Genomic DNA, 16135 nt, shown 5'->3' with positions numbered 1-16135 from the left:
CTAATCAAAGGCTCACCAAAAGCCGCCCACCGTTCGCAAAGTCTTTTGCGTCGAACGCCGTTCTCCCCCTTTTTTCCCCTTCTTCTCCACGACGAAAAAAATGAATAATAACACACAATCTCTCGCTGTCTCTACAAGTCGTAACGAGCATCTGGCTGTTTGAGAAAGCGCCACTTCTGCTGCAAAGAAGAGAGAAGAAACATAAAACGCCGCGGCACCGCTGTGTCGCCTCGCACAAAATGACAATCCATCAACGCCTGTGGAAGTGACCGCGCAAGCGACGTGTGCACAGCACACACTTGCGCCTCGCCACCACCACCACCACCTGCGTTGTCTCGCCCTGCATGTTGCATATGCCGGGAGCTTCCCGCTTCCACGCATCCGAGGGCATGCAGGACGGTTTTTGCAGTTCGCTGCCGTGTTCGAGCATCTGCAGATTCCTTGGCCGCCGGGCCGCCCCTCAACAAAAAAAATGATGATCGATGACGATGAATGGTGGGGGGGCGGCGCGTCGGGGGGAAACGGAACGGCAGACGAAAGGTCTAACAGATTGGCAGGCCCCAGCCGAGCCTGAACAGCTCCCAGGCGGCGCCGGGGGTGTCGCGCACGACGAGCTCGATATCCCTGCTGCGGGCAAGCTCGGGGTGCTCACGGAAGGCTTGGATGACGAGGTCGCGGAGGCCACGGTCCGTGTCGACCGTGCTCTCGTAGGCCTCGATGATCGACTCGGCGAAGTCGGCGGTCCGCAAGGACCAATGGTTGTCGTCGAACAGCTGGCTTGCGTACTTGCGGCGGGCGAGGGATTTAAGGCCGGTTATGCCGTATCTACAGGCGGGGGTCTCAAGTTAGCCATGGAACGTCAGAAGCAAACAAGGGCGTTTCTTTTTTGTGGGTTGCAGGGCGCTCGTTGGCTCGAAAGTTTAAAGGAATGTTGGAGGGCGATGTGATTGACTGTGGGTTTGGGAGTTTCCGAGTAGGGTAAAAAAGATGACTGCAGCTAGCAGCGAATGGCGGGGGTGAGCGTTTCATGACGCCGGAATGCGTGCTGTCAGACGCAGGGCCTGAGGGAACGCAATTGGGCAAGGGGCGACGGTTTATCACAAGGACAGAGAATGAGCTTACTTTTCAGCGATTGCGTAGACTTTGGCGTGGGTGACTAGGTGCGAGGGCGCATCGTCTGTGCTGGCCTCATCTTCGCTCTCACTCTCGTACGAGGCGTAGTCGAAGTGATCGTCGTCGGGACCCTGGGCATCGACGGGCGACAGGGGCAGCTTCGCGTCGATGGAGGAAAAGTAGTCGATGCGGTCATTTGAGTGGGGCGGGGTGAGCGGTGACGCGGGAGCGTTCGACGGGATCTCGGTCGCGCTGATCGCGCTGGGCACGGATTGCGCGTGCGCCTGCGCTAGCAGCGGATCGTCGACCAGGGCCAGGTCCAGCTTCCCCGGTCCTCGCACCGCCGCTCTGGCGCTGACCTGGGCCCGCACGCACGCCGCCGGAGACGAGGGCTGCGTTGTTCGCCGCGACCTGGGCGACCTGGGCGACTTGGACAGGTAGTCCAGATGGTAGAAATCTAGCGTCGCCGTTAGCTGCGCCCTTGGTTCCTGGGGGCAATGCATACAGTTGATCATGTGCTCAACGGCCTCGGCGTCGTCCTCGCTAAGGTCGATGACCCCTGTGGCCGACTCCTTGAACGGGTGGCTGCACGCGCCGTCGAAGAAGCCTGACCGCGAGCAGATGACGGCCTTGTGCACCGCCCAGCTTCTCTCGCCGCACTGCACCGTGAGGTCGGAGTATTTGCCCGAGGAGAGGAGTCTGCAGCCGCGTTAGTGCTCGCGTCCAGAAACAATTGGGAGAGGGCAGCATACGAGGCAAATGCGCTGAGGAGCTCTGCGTTCGGCGCGTCCATCTTGGTGTCTAGCTTGAGCGCTGGAGGCTGGATGTACGGCATTGGGGAAGAATGGTAGTAGGAGTGTGTTGGAAAGTCCCGGGGGATGTGCAGGTTGTAGAGATGGGCCTGCGCGGGCGCCCGTGTTATATCTATGCCGACCATGTGGGCAACAGCTGTAGTTCCAGATGGGGCGGTAGGATCGACAGGGCCGCAGGGAGCTGGAGGAGGCTAAGTGGCACCGTCTGTGTGCCAAAGGGCGAAGGGTGGCTTGAGCGGTTCAATCAGGCAAAAACACTGGAGATCGAATAACGGCGCAGTGGCACTCTTGGCGACGCGGAATACAGGAGGTGGTGGTGGAGCTGGAGCTGGAGAGGAGCTGAGTAGACTATATAGCTTGGACTTTGTGATGATGATGCAGCCGGTGAACCAACAGGCCGGCGCAGCAGAGCTTCGCGCTTCTTATTTGCAAACACACTCTAAGCTCTGGCAGCTTGCGCAATGAATTAGTCGGCGTGACATAGGCCGAGCTTGGGGTTGCGCGGTCAGGCGATGCAGGCAGTAAGCCTGTAACGCGACCATCACCCGTATGCTGTGTGATGGCGGGAACAGAACGGCACCTACCTTCGCCTGTGGGCCAGGCGTCTGTCAGGTGCCGCAGGGCTGGCTCCGGCCCAGTCGCTGGCGCAAGCCACCACCTGGATACCTCCGCGCCTGTGCAGCGTCTCCGCGCGTACCGCCCTGCGGCTGGAAACCTGCCCGCCACTACACAGGCGCCGGTCTTGGTAACGGCCAGCCTTGCGCGAAAGCATCCCGGTCAAGACTGCGGCGGGAGCCCGCACAGCCGCCTAGGGCCCAGATCTTGCTCTGCTCGGAGCCGAAGCGCTCGTGCGGGCCAGAGGTGAGAACTGCACGAGCGCGTGGTGGACATGACTGAGGGGTGCGCGTTGGGGTGGGCGCAGCGGCAGTCGGCGCCGGCCCCCGCCGACTCCTGCCACCCTGGGCCTTGTCGCCCCCAGGAAGACGTGGCCGGCGGGGTCCTGCTGCCACACGTGATGGCCCGAACACGGGCCAAGCCCGACGTCAGAACGTCACAACGATGCCATGTCCATAGCTACACGCCAGATCGAACTTTCCCATCCAGCTGACACCGCGTCCAGCCTCCGATCCTGCGCTGCAGCTGTCTCCGCCTTGGGCTCGACCGTTTCTCCCGCCCGCCCAGAGCGCTCCATCTCATTGGTCTAGCTTCCGCGGCACCCATGGGCGACTTCAAGCTGTCCGCCCAGCTGCAGGGCCACGAGGACGACGTGAGCCCCTCCCCTCTGTGGCAGTCCAGTGCAGTGGATGCTTCTCAATGCTAAACCAGCGCCCCCCAGGTCCGCAGCGTCGCCTTTCCGGATCCGAGCTTCGTGCTGTCCGCCTCCAGAGATGCCACCGTGAGGGTCTGGAGGCGCGTCTCCCCCTCTCCGCCTACGTACGATTGCACCCTTGCCTCACACGGCACGGCTTTCGTCAACACCGTTGCCTACGTCCCCCCTTCGTCCAGCTACCCGGATGGCCTGATAGTAGCTGGAGGCAAGGATACCATCATTGAGGTTCGCCAGCCCTCCCGCGCGCCGCAAGACAACGCCGAAGCTCTCCTGCTGGGCCACCAGAGCAACGTGTGCGCGTTGGACGTGGCTGAGGATGGTCGCACAGTCGTAAGCGGCAGCTGGGACACCGAGGCGCGCATATGGCAGATTGGCAACTGGGAGGCCTCAACAGTGCTACGCGGCCACACGGGCAGCGTCTGGGCCGTCTTAGCCTACGATCGCAAGCTCGTCATCACCGGTATGTAAATTCCTGACGAGGTGGTGTTGGAACGGCGATTTGTGTAACGCGGCTATCGACTGACCCCCGCCTCTGACATCAGGTTGCGCCGATAAGCAGATCCGATTCTTCACGACCGAGGGCAAACTCCTCCGATCGATACAGGGCGGCCCTGACGTAGTTCGAGCTTTATGCAGGCTGCCTGAAGGTCATCCCTCCGGCGCCCAGTTCGCCTCCGCCGGAAACGACGGAGTCATCCGGTTATGGACCATCGAGGGACAGCAGGTTGCTGAGCTGTTCGGTCACGAGAACTTCATTTACGCCATTGCGACACTACCGACCGGTGAGATTGTCAGCTCTTCCGAGGACCGCACCGTGAGGATATGGAAGGGCACCGAATGCGTGCAGACCATCACACACCCTGCAATCTCGGTGTGGTCGGTGGCGGTATGTCAGCAGAGCGGAGACATTGCTACCGGTGCCAGCGACCGCGTCGTCCGTGTTTTCAGTCGCGCCCAGGAACGTCAGGCCGAGGCCAGTACTATCAAGGAATTTGAAGAGGCAGTCAAGGGCTCTGCTATCCCACAGCAACAAGTCGGGAACATCAACAAGGAGCAGCTTCCAGGCCCCGAGTTCTTGACATCCAAGTCGGGCACGAAGGAGGGCCAGGTCCAGATGATACGAGAGGCCAATGGAAACGTTTCGGCATACACGTGGTCCTCGGCAGCTTCTCAATGGGTCAACGTTGGCACGGTCGTTGATGCTGTTGGAAGTAGCGGAAAGAAGATCACCTTCAATGGGAAAGATTACGATTATGTTTTCGATGTCGATATCGAGGACGGCAAGCCTCCGCTGAAGCTTCCGTACAACCTATCCGACAATCCGTACGAGACGGCGCGGAAGTTCATTGAGGATAACAAGCTTCCTATTACTTACCTGGATCAGGTTACAAACTTTATCGTCACAAACACCCAGGGTGCCACTTTGGGACAGTCTTCAGGTGCCACTCAACCACCAGGCTCCGATCCATGGGGAACCGAGTCCAGGTATCGCCCAGGCGAAGTAGGCTCGGCCGCGCCCAGCAGTGCTCCAGCCGCCTCTAAGCCAAAGGTTCTGCCGCAGACCCAATACCTCAAGATTGATTCAGGCAATCTAGCTATCATCGAGAAGAAGATCAAGGAGCTGAACCAACAACTTCTTGACCAGGGCTCTAAGGATCTCTCGCTTAATTCGAGCGACCTGACTACCCTCTCCTCTATCTGCAGGCAGCTACAACAGGCATCAACCGCGAAGACCGCATCCACAGCGGGAATTGATGTTGTTGTGAAGATCGCAACGACATGGCCGTCAGACAAACGGCTCCCTGGTCTTGATCTCCTGCGTCTTCTTGCAGCAGCATCGCCAACTACTGCTACGCATACGAGTTCCGGAGATTCGACAATCGTCCACTTACTTCGGGACGCTGGCGTATTCGCTCCCGATTCACCAACCAACAATGTAATGCTTGGCGTCCGTGTCTTTGCGAACATGTTCCAGACTGAGGAGGGCCGGACCATTATGGATGGCACGTTCGAGGTGCTTCATCCTCTCATTCAACCATTCATCCGCTCGCACCTCAGCAGCCGTAACTTGATCGTGGCCATAACGACCTTATATATCAACTTTGCGGTTCTTCTGACATCACCCAGCCACAACGCTGACCGCGCCCTCACGCTCCTCGACGATTTGACCAACATCATCAATTCCGTGGAGGAGCCTGAGGCTCTGTACCGTGCGCTTGTCGGTGCTGGAACACTACTTTCTCTCGGAGAGGACTTCCGCGCAGCAGCTCAGGAAGTCTTTGACTTTGAGAAGGCGCTGGCACGTGCGGAGAAGATCAGTCAGGAGGAGAGAGTGAAGGCCGTAGTCACTGAGATGCGGGATGAGCTCGCTTCCGTGTCTTCTACTGCCGCATGATCCTCCCTTCTGGAAACGACTTGCACATATCACCAGGAAGAAAGCCGGCCGCTCGCCGATCACTGATAGCCAGGAATAGACGATTCCGTGATGCTGGAAATGGGGGAAGTCTCTTTTTCTTACATTTTTGGCGGGAATGGAAAGGTACTGCCGATCATAGGGATGGGAATTGGATGTCTCATTCTTTTTCCCTTTCCTCACTTTTGCCTCACTCAAAGAAGACATCGAGAGTCCCTACTCTTCCCCCTCCCTCAAATCTATGATAAATATCAACAGTGGAACAGTGTTCTCTCCCTTACGACTATTGCAACATCGTTTCCTTAGACATCAGCGAGAGCAGGCATAGGCCCAAGGGCTGGAAAGAAGGAATTATGGGGGTGGAGTGGCCCCTTTTAGAAGGCATACCTGGGTCTCTCTAGTTCTAGGGAATTCGTAGAGGAATTGAGAGATTAAGATGCTGTTCATGGATTCATTTGTGGTGTATACGTTTGGTGAACTTCGTCTGAGGTCGTCGCATGCATCGCCGTGCATTGAGGCGGCAAGGTGGCACAGTTCCGCCAGTGTATGCCTTGGCTCCCTTGCCATTCACAAATGGAACTCTGCACGTGGAGTATGACTGAACAGCCGGTCGCACTGTCTTATTGCATATGCTAAGCCTTACATTTTGGGAGAAGAAGAGGATATGATTGCCATACATATTGGAAAAGCCGCCGCTTGTGATAGCGTTCATATCACGTTTTGACGTCGCCATGATATCCCGCGGGGCTAATGTGAGTGAATTCAATTGGCGCCACAAATATCAGGAGGCTTGTGTCTCACGGAAAGAGCAAGCAAGGTGCGTCGATCCAAAACCGCCGGTAGCGTAAGACTTCTTGTCGACGAAGGGGCGACGGACGAAGGTAGTGTGTGTATGGTGCGGACGCCTTCGTAGATGAAGTCTCTGTAGTGAGTGAGGAATTTGTTACATGAGAAGTTTAAAGGCTTAAAAAGTAGGCAAAGGGAAAGGAGGGAATACGTGCCTAGCCGCGCTCGAACCGGACAGATTACGAAGAATCCCAGGGGGTTCTCAAGTCGCCAGGAGTCTCTTCCAACTGAGCCGGCGGGGGCAGTGGGGCAGCTGATTTAAATGAATTATATAGATATTGGGGGCTTTAGGCCAGGAAGGGGCCAACTCCAGCACTCGAATATCATGAGAGGATCGCGAACGAACTCAAAATGTAAACTCACTTTATGAAAGATCTGCGAGTTACATTGATCTGTGCGGGTTTTGGGTGAAACGAACCTCACAAACCATACCAAGAACAGTTACTGTAAACTTTCATCATGCTCCGACAATGATCTTCAATCATATTCTTTAAGAAATGGGCCAACCGCCCGGAAATCTTGGCAGAGACATTTACCGAAGTTAGCTCTAATTGTGGATGTGGTACGATGAACTTTCCACAGATGCGCGGAAGTTGATCTAATATTTCGCGGTAGCTGGTGGCTAAATGGACAATCTCTAGTATCAGATGATAGATATAACTACAAACAGGCACAGAAGAATTCTAACGGATGCCATAAGCTCATCCTACGAAATTCTTTCTTTATACCTTCGAGACTCTTTGCTTCTTGTGGAACTTCAACAAGTAGAAACATTTTTCATGAGGCCTATGTAGGAGATAGTATGCATTTAAGGCTATAGCTGTAAGAAATAACACTACAACACGCTAAGGAGTCATTCGAACCGCGAAGTGTTCGTTTCGACGAAGCTTGAATATGCTGGAATTAGATAACGAACGAGCAGTTTGCACCCCCTCGATCGGTGTGGCGTCGTCGTTGAGGGAGATCAAGATAATCCTGGAGCTGGGAATAATTCAAAAAAAAATCAATAGCGTTTCCGTATAAAGAGAGGGTTCTACGCGTTAAAGATACTTTGAACAGGTAAAAAGGGGCATTAATGAGACTGTTACTAATAGCGCTGGTGGTGTTGGTAGTATTAGCGGTGGTAGAGGTGCCAAATGTGCTGACTGCAACTCAAGTTGCTGGGTGCCGGAAGTGCTGATTGTGCTAATTGTGCCAAACTTCTGTGTTACCAAACCACCCTTACCAGCCTTGGCGCCCGGGAATTTTGCTGATGGCAAAGAACAAGGACAAAGAAAGGAAATGACTCAGGCTGAAAAGTTGGTAAACAATCTCCAAGCAGCTCAATTGATTTCCTTTCACAAATGAGATCTCACAGGCAAATTCGTAAGTTTGGTAGGATCATCCCTAATATTAACCAGTGAAAAGACGACGTCAAATACACTAAACGCAATTACAAGTAGTTGGTACCACACTGAGCATTCAAGAATACTTCCTCAATGAGAAAGATGAACTGTATAGACTTGTCCTGCTGGCTATGGTAGAACTGGAACTAGTATAAAAGCCATAATCCTCAAACGGGGAAAAAGAACAAAAAGATATCTCAACCTTACTTGAGCCCCTCTTATCACTGCTATCCGCCCGATGCAGAAACTTTATAGAAGAGCTCGAAAGAAGAAAACAAAAAAGTCTTCAGAAAGTTAGTCATTAAGAAAGAAAAGACAACCATCACATCACCTGCCAGCACGCATTTCCCGAAAAGTGTTGCCGTTTAGCTCGCCCATTCCTTCTTTCCGATCCGCTTGCAAAGAAGATTCGTCCAGCCAGAAATTTCCCGTGTACTTCGTTAAGAAAGGTCGTTAAGGTCGTTATCGTGTGGTGTGATATCTTGTGCCGTCTCGACCGCAAGAGTAATGACTTTTCGTGTTCTCAACTGAGATCTGCCAACTAAGGCGTAGAAAGGATCACTGCCGTGAGAACAGGAGCAAAAGGATCCGCGCTGCGCGGCACATGAAGCAGGTCTAATGGGACAGCCAAATTGGATGTGAGAGCCGGGTCGCAATTGTGATTTGCGCCACAACGGGTGGGAAGCCGTTGGTGGGCTCCAAGTCTAGAGAGGTCGGTCGACGTATGTCGACTTGCCCAAGCATCGGCCATTGGAAGGCCGGGGATATCGAACAAGTACAGGTGAACGGTCATCGCGGTATTGGCAGTGTTGGCGTCGCGTCTTTACCGGTACCGACCGCGGCGGTCATCGCGCTCCCGCTCTCGCTCGTAGATGATTTCGCGCTCGTAGTAGTCGTATTCCTTCTTCGGCGGCGGAGCCTCAAGCTTCTTGCGCTCGTATTCAATCTCTCGAATGCGTTGCCTGCGCTCACGGCGAATATCGTCCGATATCTCGACCAGTTGAAGGACATCCTCCTGTAATGACGTTAGCAGAGAGCCCAAACCCTAAATGTGCCGACCTGACGTACGTAGCGCAAGTACTCCATCACGTAGAAGAAATAATCAGTCTCCTCGTAGTCGTAACCCATCGCATCAATCGCCTCTTTCAGTACCAAGTCCTTGGTGATCTCCGTCCACATGTCCGCAGGCTTCGGCTTCGGTGGTGCTGGTAGTGGTGGCGGCGCCGGCGCCGGCGCACCCCAGTCGGTTGCGTACTCACGCTCGTCGGCCAGGAACTTGGACCGGCGAACGCCATTGTAACGTTGCCAAGTGACTTCTTGAGCGCCGCCACCAACGCCTTCCATGCGAACCCGGTTTGTACCCGGGGGAACATCGACGATGGCCCAATCCTTAGTCGCACCGTTGTGGGCTTCACCCACGTAGGCGCGCTCCATGGCTTTGCGGTTGTAGTAATCGGCTTCGCCGTCAATATCCCAGTCATCTGCATGCTTTCTGCGAGGCAAGCTGACGGAGCGGCGTCGGCTGACCTGAAAGTCATCGGCTGGCGCCTTACGGTCTCGCACGTCGCGCTCGAAGGTGATGTTTTCTTCCTCAAATCTTCCGTTCTCTCCGCTGGGCGGAAGTTAGCACTGCAGCTATAGTGGGATCATGTGGTCTTACCGTCGGTTGCGAATGGAGATTTCAAGAGTCTCGTCCTTGGGCGGGGACGGCGGCGGAGGGGGAGGAGTAGGCGAGCGTGCCCGTTCAACACCTGCATACTTTTAGTCAAGTGCAGTAATAGGGAGTATCTGACAATTGCTTACCGTGATCGATGTGGCGGTGATGTGTTATGATTTCCTGAACGATCGGTGGTCGAACAATTGGCTCCGGCGGCGGGGGAGGGGGAGGAGGAGAAGGGGGCAGCTCGGGACTTGGAGACCTTTCCGTCCGCCGGATGATGATTTCTTGCTTCGTCTCCTGCGGCGGGGGTGAGGGAGGAGGAGGCGGTCGTCTCCTGATCACGAACTCTTCCTTTTCGCGCGCTATCAGGTCGCCCTTGTGGGAGTGCGACCTGTGACGGGGTGGCCCTTCGGATTCGGTCCTCCGGATGCTGACCTCCTCTCTCTCAACGTCGCGAGGCCGATGAGACGGGGGACCTTCATTTCGCCTTATCCTGATTTCCTCACGATCTACTTCGCTGGGAGGCGGCCTGGAACGTGCACCCTCACCGCGACGGAAGACGATCTCCTCTCGCTCTACCTCACGCGGCCGCGGCCTCGCCGGTGGAGGCGAACGCTCTTCGTGCCTGAATATGATCTCTTCACGCTCGCGCTCGCGCGGCTTCGGCCTGGGCGGGGAGCGATCCTCATGCCTGAACACAATCTCTTCACGCTCGACAGCACGAGATTTAGGTGGGGGAGGATCACCGCGGCGGTAGAGCATGTCGTCACGGTCTGCCTGGCTGGAGCGGCTGGGCGGAGGTCGCTCCGATTTCCTGTCGCGGATTATGAGCTCGTCGCGCTCGATGTCCTTGCGCGGCTTCATCGGAGGCGGGCTCCAGTCATCCTCTCTCACGGTGCGACGGTCGGACACGACCAGCGGGCCGGCGGAGGTGCGGCCATAGTCCTCGCGGAGGAAGTCAGGCTGCGGGCCGGGGCGACGCGAGCCGTACTCGGAGCGCGGACGTCCAATATCAGCATCAAGCTCTTCGTAGGCTCTCTGGCTACGTCGACCGCCGCCATAGAAATCGCGTTCTCGTTCGTCGTAGAGGTCGGCGGTGGGATATGCACGGCGGGACCCCATGGTGGTTGGTTCGGTGAGGGGGATCGGCGGGCGGGTCAAGCGATGGTCAGCCGCGGGCCAGGCGGCTGGGCGTCAAGTGTGGAGAAGACGGCGAAGATGTGGAGGTGGGCAGTGCGGGCTGCGGGCGATGAGGACGACCCTTAGCTTAAGGGCGAGCCCCGGAGTAGGAGCAGAGGTGCAGGTTTGGGCGGCGGGGGCTGTTGGCAGGTGAGCTTGGTTTTGGGGTTTGGGCGTGGCCTTGCACGACGGCTTGCTGCGCCGTGCCCGCATCGCGCAGAAAACGTCATCTTTGCTGTGGCTGGCACGGGCTCGCTGCCAGCTTCACGCCTGCATCTGCACGCGCCCGGCCCGCACCACGCTCTCCAGGCTAGCAGCCCTCATGCTATTGCATCGCCTCGTCTAGCCGAGCCGGCGCCTTGCCCGACGTTGAGCTCTTCACGGCGCACCGCCGCTTTGGGCGTCTGTTTGCCTGCGACGGGCAGCGACAGCCCTGCGGCGTCAACGGCAGATTCGTGCCCGTGGATCAGCCTAGCCCTCCCGCAGGCGCCCGCTGTCTGCCCAACGCATCTTTGCCGTTTCGCGGTTGGGTTCCAGAGTCTTCTGCTGCTATTTCCCCGGCTTCCAGGTAGCCGTCACAGGGCCGGCCGCCAACCCGGCATCGTCGTTTCAATGGCTCTTGCGACGCGAGCCGTTGCCAGAGATAATTCATGCCCTGCATGTGACTGTGCCCGGGCACCAGGCCGGTGAAGGAGGCAGGACATGTCTGCGGTGAGGGTGATGGTCGCCTATCTGCGCGATGACGACGTCATGCGGGCGTGCCAGCCTCTCGCGGCTGCGCTCTTTTCATCTCCGCATCATGCCACGCTGCCGGACGGCCTCTTATAGGGTTGCCCGTCCGGGCCCCGTCCTTGTTTCGCGAATCGGCCCCGTCCAAGGAGTTGCACGAGATCATGGAAGCGCCCGCTCTGCGCCCGACCCTTCTCTCTCGCTGACCCGAAAAGGCCATCGCTGATCCCCACGAGCGTGCTCGTTGACTCGCATGCGCTGGCTGCCAATTGGCGATTCCATCCGATTCGACGTGGGCACATGGAAACATCGCCCTTTCGACCGCTTCCTACTGGTCCGTCGCGCAGGGTTCGAATGTTCGAATTCAAGATCGCCGCGCCTAACAGTGATGACTCGCAGGGGTCAGTCGATGGCCGTGCACCAATGCGGGTGTTCTGTATACAAGCTGTCAACGATCATTTCTACACCTGTAGTGCGCTTTATGGCTGACAGCTTCACGTACCAGCTTCCCCTGCCTGTGATCGTTAGGGCCGACATACTAGAGCTTGGACACAGTCTTTCTTGCTGGTACCCAACTGTTTCTTCGGGTTTCTCGCGAAAGTCGACGTTTCAGGTAACTCTGCTGATTTCCAATCGCTATTGAAACAGTCTCTGATCGAGCCTCATCTTGTCCCATGAATTAGTACCCAAACTTACAGCAATATGTTTAGCAAGATGAGTGGGCGAGGGGTTGCGGATGCTCCGCTCGGACCGATGCCAACTCAAGCGGGCTGCAGTTGTCTGTCTCAGTTTCGGGCGCTGCTGCCTGCCGCAGAGTTCGTGCCATCCTAGTTGCAATTTTATTCTTTACACAAACGCATAACGTCTAATGCTGACAGACAGACATACAGGCCCGCGACTATCGACGACACCCTCAGAAGTATTCCACTGGCGTGGTCATTTAGAGCGCTGCGACATTGGTGAGCGACAGCCAGCTCTCGTCGCGCGCTTGCCACGCGGCAGGGAGCGGCTTGTGCCATACATTACGACTACTATACCGCCTCAACTCCTCCCATACCATATTCGCTGTGGGTCTGTGTTTGAACAGTCTGAGTTGTACTGAATCTCTTTTTCTTGTTCAGACATCGTCTGCAGCTGTTGGCCTATGCATCGCTGTATGGCTGCGGCACAGTCACAGTAAATGGAAATGATTGGCCGAAGCCACCCTATGCGATTGGTCTAGACACACATAGTCTTGTCTCTATCGTACCTGTTTTCGAGAGTCTGGCGGATGGCCACACCAGATGCCCCACGGTCCGCCATGGCATCTGCTGCACGGTCTGCTACAGTTTATCTTGCGTCTTCCAGTCATGCGGTTCGGCTACCTGCATTTGGCCAATCCATGAATCACTCATCGAATGGATATATAGCCCCTGCAAACCCCCTCCACTGCTGCTCCAGCAATCCGCTATTGCAGGCGCATCGAACCAGCTCGTAATACCGCAGCTGTGGGCCCGTGCGGCAACGTTTGCCCACCCACACCCGCTCGCGCCTTCCTCGCCACACCTTCGTTTTCGCGCCCTCCTCGGCGCGCCCACCATTCGCGTTACTTGAGAGCCTCTTGAAGGCTTTCCCTGTTGAGCAGTTCCATCCACCGACACGCTTTGCCTCACTGTTGCGATTCACTCCACCGTTGTTCTTATCCTGGCTCATTGCCTTCGTCTTCCATTGCGCTGAGCAGAGAGCTTGCGAGAAGCTATGAGATTTCTCGTGATTGACACTGTGTCTCCTAGTGAGCAGCACGACAAGCTACAATTCCCGGAAGACATGTTCTGGTCATCGTCCAATGAACGCCACTGGGACGAACCACCATTTACTGTACGACTTCTCCTTACTCTTGCCGCCGGTTATCATACTGATAATATGCAGATGCTGGAAAAGATCATCAGAACGGGTTATCATAAGCCTGTGGATGAGTTCGATTTTCACATCCATTACCACAAGAAGTGCACAGGTCATACAGATGTTCCACCAACAACCTTCGACCTCCAAGTACAATTTGAATCCCTATTCCCTCTAGCCGACGAAAACAGAAAGTACTACTTGTGCTTCATCCCCAAAAGCAATCCACCAGCGCGGTTACCTGCAACCCCCATCAGCGAGCAAAGCGGTGCATCACCTGTACCTGATGTTGCTGTACAATCAGCAGAGCACGAACATCTTCTGAAGAACACCGACGGAATAGAGGCAGGCTTGTACTCTAGGAGGGCAGCTACTGCGCCGGCACCTGCCCAACTTAGCGCATTGCGCCGCGGCGTCCCTACCTCGCTACCGATCCATCCACGCACAAAGCGGCCGATTGAGGGCGATCCGGACGTACAAGAGGAGAACAAACGCCCCAGGATAACAGATGAGGCAAGAGTCATTGTGGGTCTGTCCCACGATCAGCCGGGTGTGCCCAAGATCGAACGCATCCAGGACGGCCTTCCTGGCTCCCGGGCCGATCCGATTGTGATACCCGAACCCGCCCCCGCCGATCCCCACCAACAAGCATACAACTTCTTTCTAGCGCATAAGTTACCGCATGTATTCAGATTCGAAGTAGGAATCGTCAACCCGGACAAGATTCCTGACACCTGGGAACGCGACAAGGAAGGCAGACTGAACAAAGTCTCCGTCCACCTAGAAACGACCGGTCGTCGCTTGGTGTTTCTTCTCTTGGACCGTGACAAAGATAACGCTTACCTGGAAAGACCTTCGCATTCGAGGATCAATATGAATGTCGTTAACTTCTTGCCTGCAATCAAACACCTACAGCACAAGGAACATCTCAAAAGCTTTTTGAGAAGTTACGGTCCAGCTTTACGAAGAGGGGATCCTTTTGAAACGGCCTCTATCGTAGACTTGGGAAGCGACAAGGGTGGCGATGATGAGTATGATCACGAGAGCATCAGATCATCAAACGAAGCTCACAAGACGGTCTCAGCCATGCCTGAAGCGTCCAAGATTGTTACACTCCGCATAGAGCCCAACAAGCTGGCTACCTTCATCGAGAAGATCCATAGATCTGGTTGCACGAACTGCAAAAAAGATAAAAAGGATTGTGAGCCTTTGGAATGGGGCGCTTATCTCGGGTGCATGCGCTGCAAAGGGCTTGGTTTGATCTGCAGCCTGTCTTCCATCCGGGAAGATCCCGGTACGAGTCTACCGCGAGCAGCGAAAGCTAAACTCCACCGGAGTCTCAGAGAGATGCAGAACGGCATGGGACATGGCACAATGTCAGGTGCACACCCAAGTGAGATGCCTCCTTCAGGAAGCTATCATGAAGTGCAACATGGTTCGGATCAGATTACTGCATCCGATGGAGTCGAAAGACAGGAGCTATCGCGAGTATCCGACAGACCCCCGATCCCCGGTGGAGCGGATCTTATGGATGGTGGTAGCTTGGAGGAAGACGAGCATCGCATGCTCTACGGAGTTACGCCTCCACGCTCTCAAAATGCCAGAGTGAATCTGAAAATTACTTTCGAAGACCAGATGAAGATACCCGACAATTCACGCCCACTCAACTTCGGACCATGGTATGCCCAGGCCGTTGATACCTGGACGGCATCTGCGGTCGTCGACAGAGTCCTTCGGAAGCAAATAGAGAAGGCAGTCCTCGACACGCCCAAGAAAAGGCTGGGGAACCAACACAAGAATGACCTCTTGGTTGCAGACCTGACGGTCTGGTTGGTGCTGGGAGGCGGACTGGCGCCTCGGCGGAAACTTCTGTTCAGGTCCTTTGACCTTGGCAAGTCGAGTTCGTCATCGGAGAACGGGTGGTTGGAGAAGGCGGTGGAAAGAGGATTCTTGAAGGTGCATGATGGATGTACGGTTGAGTTGAACGTTGAAATGTTCAGCAAGGAAGCCTGGCGAGGCGAGATAAACTCCATAAAGAGAGACCGGTAGCGGACGAATGTCAGATTGTGGAAATGGGGGAAAGAAAAAAAAATGTGTAGAATGGTGGTGGAAATCTTTGGCTTCATCTGTTAATCGAAAAATGGATTGTGAGGGTAGATAAGAGGCTTTGGGAGGGCGGGCATCTTGCCTTTCCCTTCAAGGGTGCAGCGGAGGAAGCTACGACAAGCAGCGCCTGCGTAAGGTCACCAGTTGCTCAAGTAAACACAAATTTGAGCTAGCACTCCCGCTATCATAGTCTGTGAGGCAGTCACACGCACACACACTGCATTCCCCTTTGCCGAACAGCAGTATTCGTTTAAGGTATCCACGGGCAATCCCCGAATTCTCTGCTGCCAAAACAAGCTGAGTTGTGGTCATTTACCATACCCGTGATACTGACCAGCTCTGATATCGAAGTAACCGGTTGGAATTGCCCCCTTTTGTTTTTTTACAGCAATCCTGTAAGCTCTTTGTCATTTGTCTTCTCACTCAACATCATTTCGACGATATGGTAGCCTTCTCGTGTGTACGGCTGACCGGGCAAAGCAACAAACTTGATCCGAAACTCGGTGCTGCGCTATGGATTTTTTTCAGAGCGCACCATGGAATATGGGGCATGTATGGAGGCCCCATTCCCATGGAACTCATAACCAGGCGCGCTATTTGTCGGCATTCCTCCGAGTGATGCTTGGGCAAACTTTCCGAGACAATCAAGATATTTCGAATAGTGGCATCATTGTGCACAAT

General features: G+C 55.4%; 4 protein-coding genes across 4 annotated transcripts; 2 read left to right on the top strand and 2 right to left on the bottom strand.

Annotated features, from left to right (window-relative positions):
• Positions 1-542: 542 nt before the first annotated feature.
• Positions 543-1948, bottom strand: LTHEOB_7354 (BTB/POZ domain containing protein; the record flags this gene model as incomplete). Its single annotated transcript, XM_035516711.1, has 4 exons — positions 543-825; positions 1123-1570; positions 1619-1812; positions 1866-1948. The coding sequence occupies 4 exons, from the start codon at positions 1946-1948 to the stop codon at positions 543-545; spliced, it is 1008 nt and encodes a 335-aa protein (XP_035371325.1).
• Positions 1949-3144: 1196 nt separating this feature from the next.
• Positions 3145-5650, top strand: LTHEOB_7353 (Polyubiquitin binding protein; the record flags this gene model as incomplete). The annotated part of the gene is made up of 3 exons (XM_035516710.1): positions 3145-3192; positions 3262-3715; positions 3798-5650. 3 exons carry the CDS (start codon positions 3145-3147, stop codon positions 5648-5650), a joined length of 2355 nt encoding a protein of 784 aa, XP_035371324.1.
• A 3072-nt stretch (positions 5651-8722) lies between these two features.
• On the bottom strand, positions 8723-10681 carry LTHEOB_7352 (Conserved glutamic acid rich protein; the record flags this gene model as incomplete). The annotated part of the gene is made up of 4 exons (XM_035516709.1): positions 8723-8914; positions 8968-9511; positions 9560-9650; positions 9703-10681. 4 exons carry the CDS (start codon positions 10679-10681, stop codon positions 8723-8725), a joined length of 1806 nt encoding a protein of 601 aa, XP_035371323.1.
• A 2592-nt stretch (positions 10682-13273) lies between these two features.
• On the top strand, positions 13274-15397 carry LTHEOB_7351 (Sentrin sumo-specific protease; the record flags this gene model as incomplete). The annotated part of the gene is made up of 1 exon (XM_035516708.1): positions 13274-15397. One exon carries the CDS (start codon positions 13274-13276, stop codon positions 15395-15397), a length of 2124 nt encoding a protein of 707 aa, XP_035371322.1.
• Between the last annotated feature and the right edge of the window lie 738 nt (positions 15398-16135).

Source organism: Lasiodiplodia theobromae (genome assembly GCF_012971845.1).
Source record: "Lasiodiplodia theobromae strain AM2As chromosome Unknown scaffold_22, whole genome shotgun sequence".
Taxonomy (NCBI): Eukaryota; Fungi; Ascomycota; class Dothideomycetes; order Botryosphaeriales; family Botryosphaeriaceae; genus Lasiodiplodia; species Lasiodiplodia theobromae.
The sequence above is the reverse complement of the archived record's forward strand: the minus strand, read 5'-3'. Positions and strand labels throughout refer to the sequence as shown.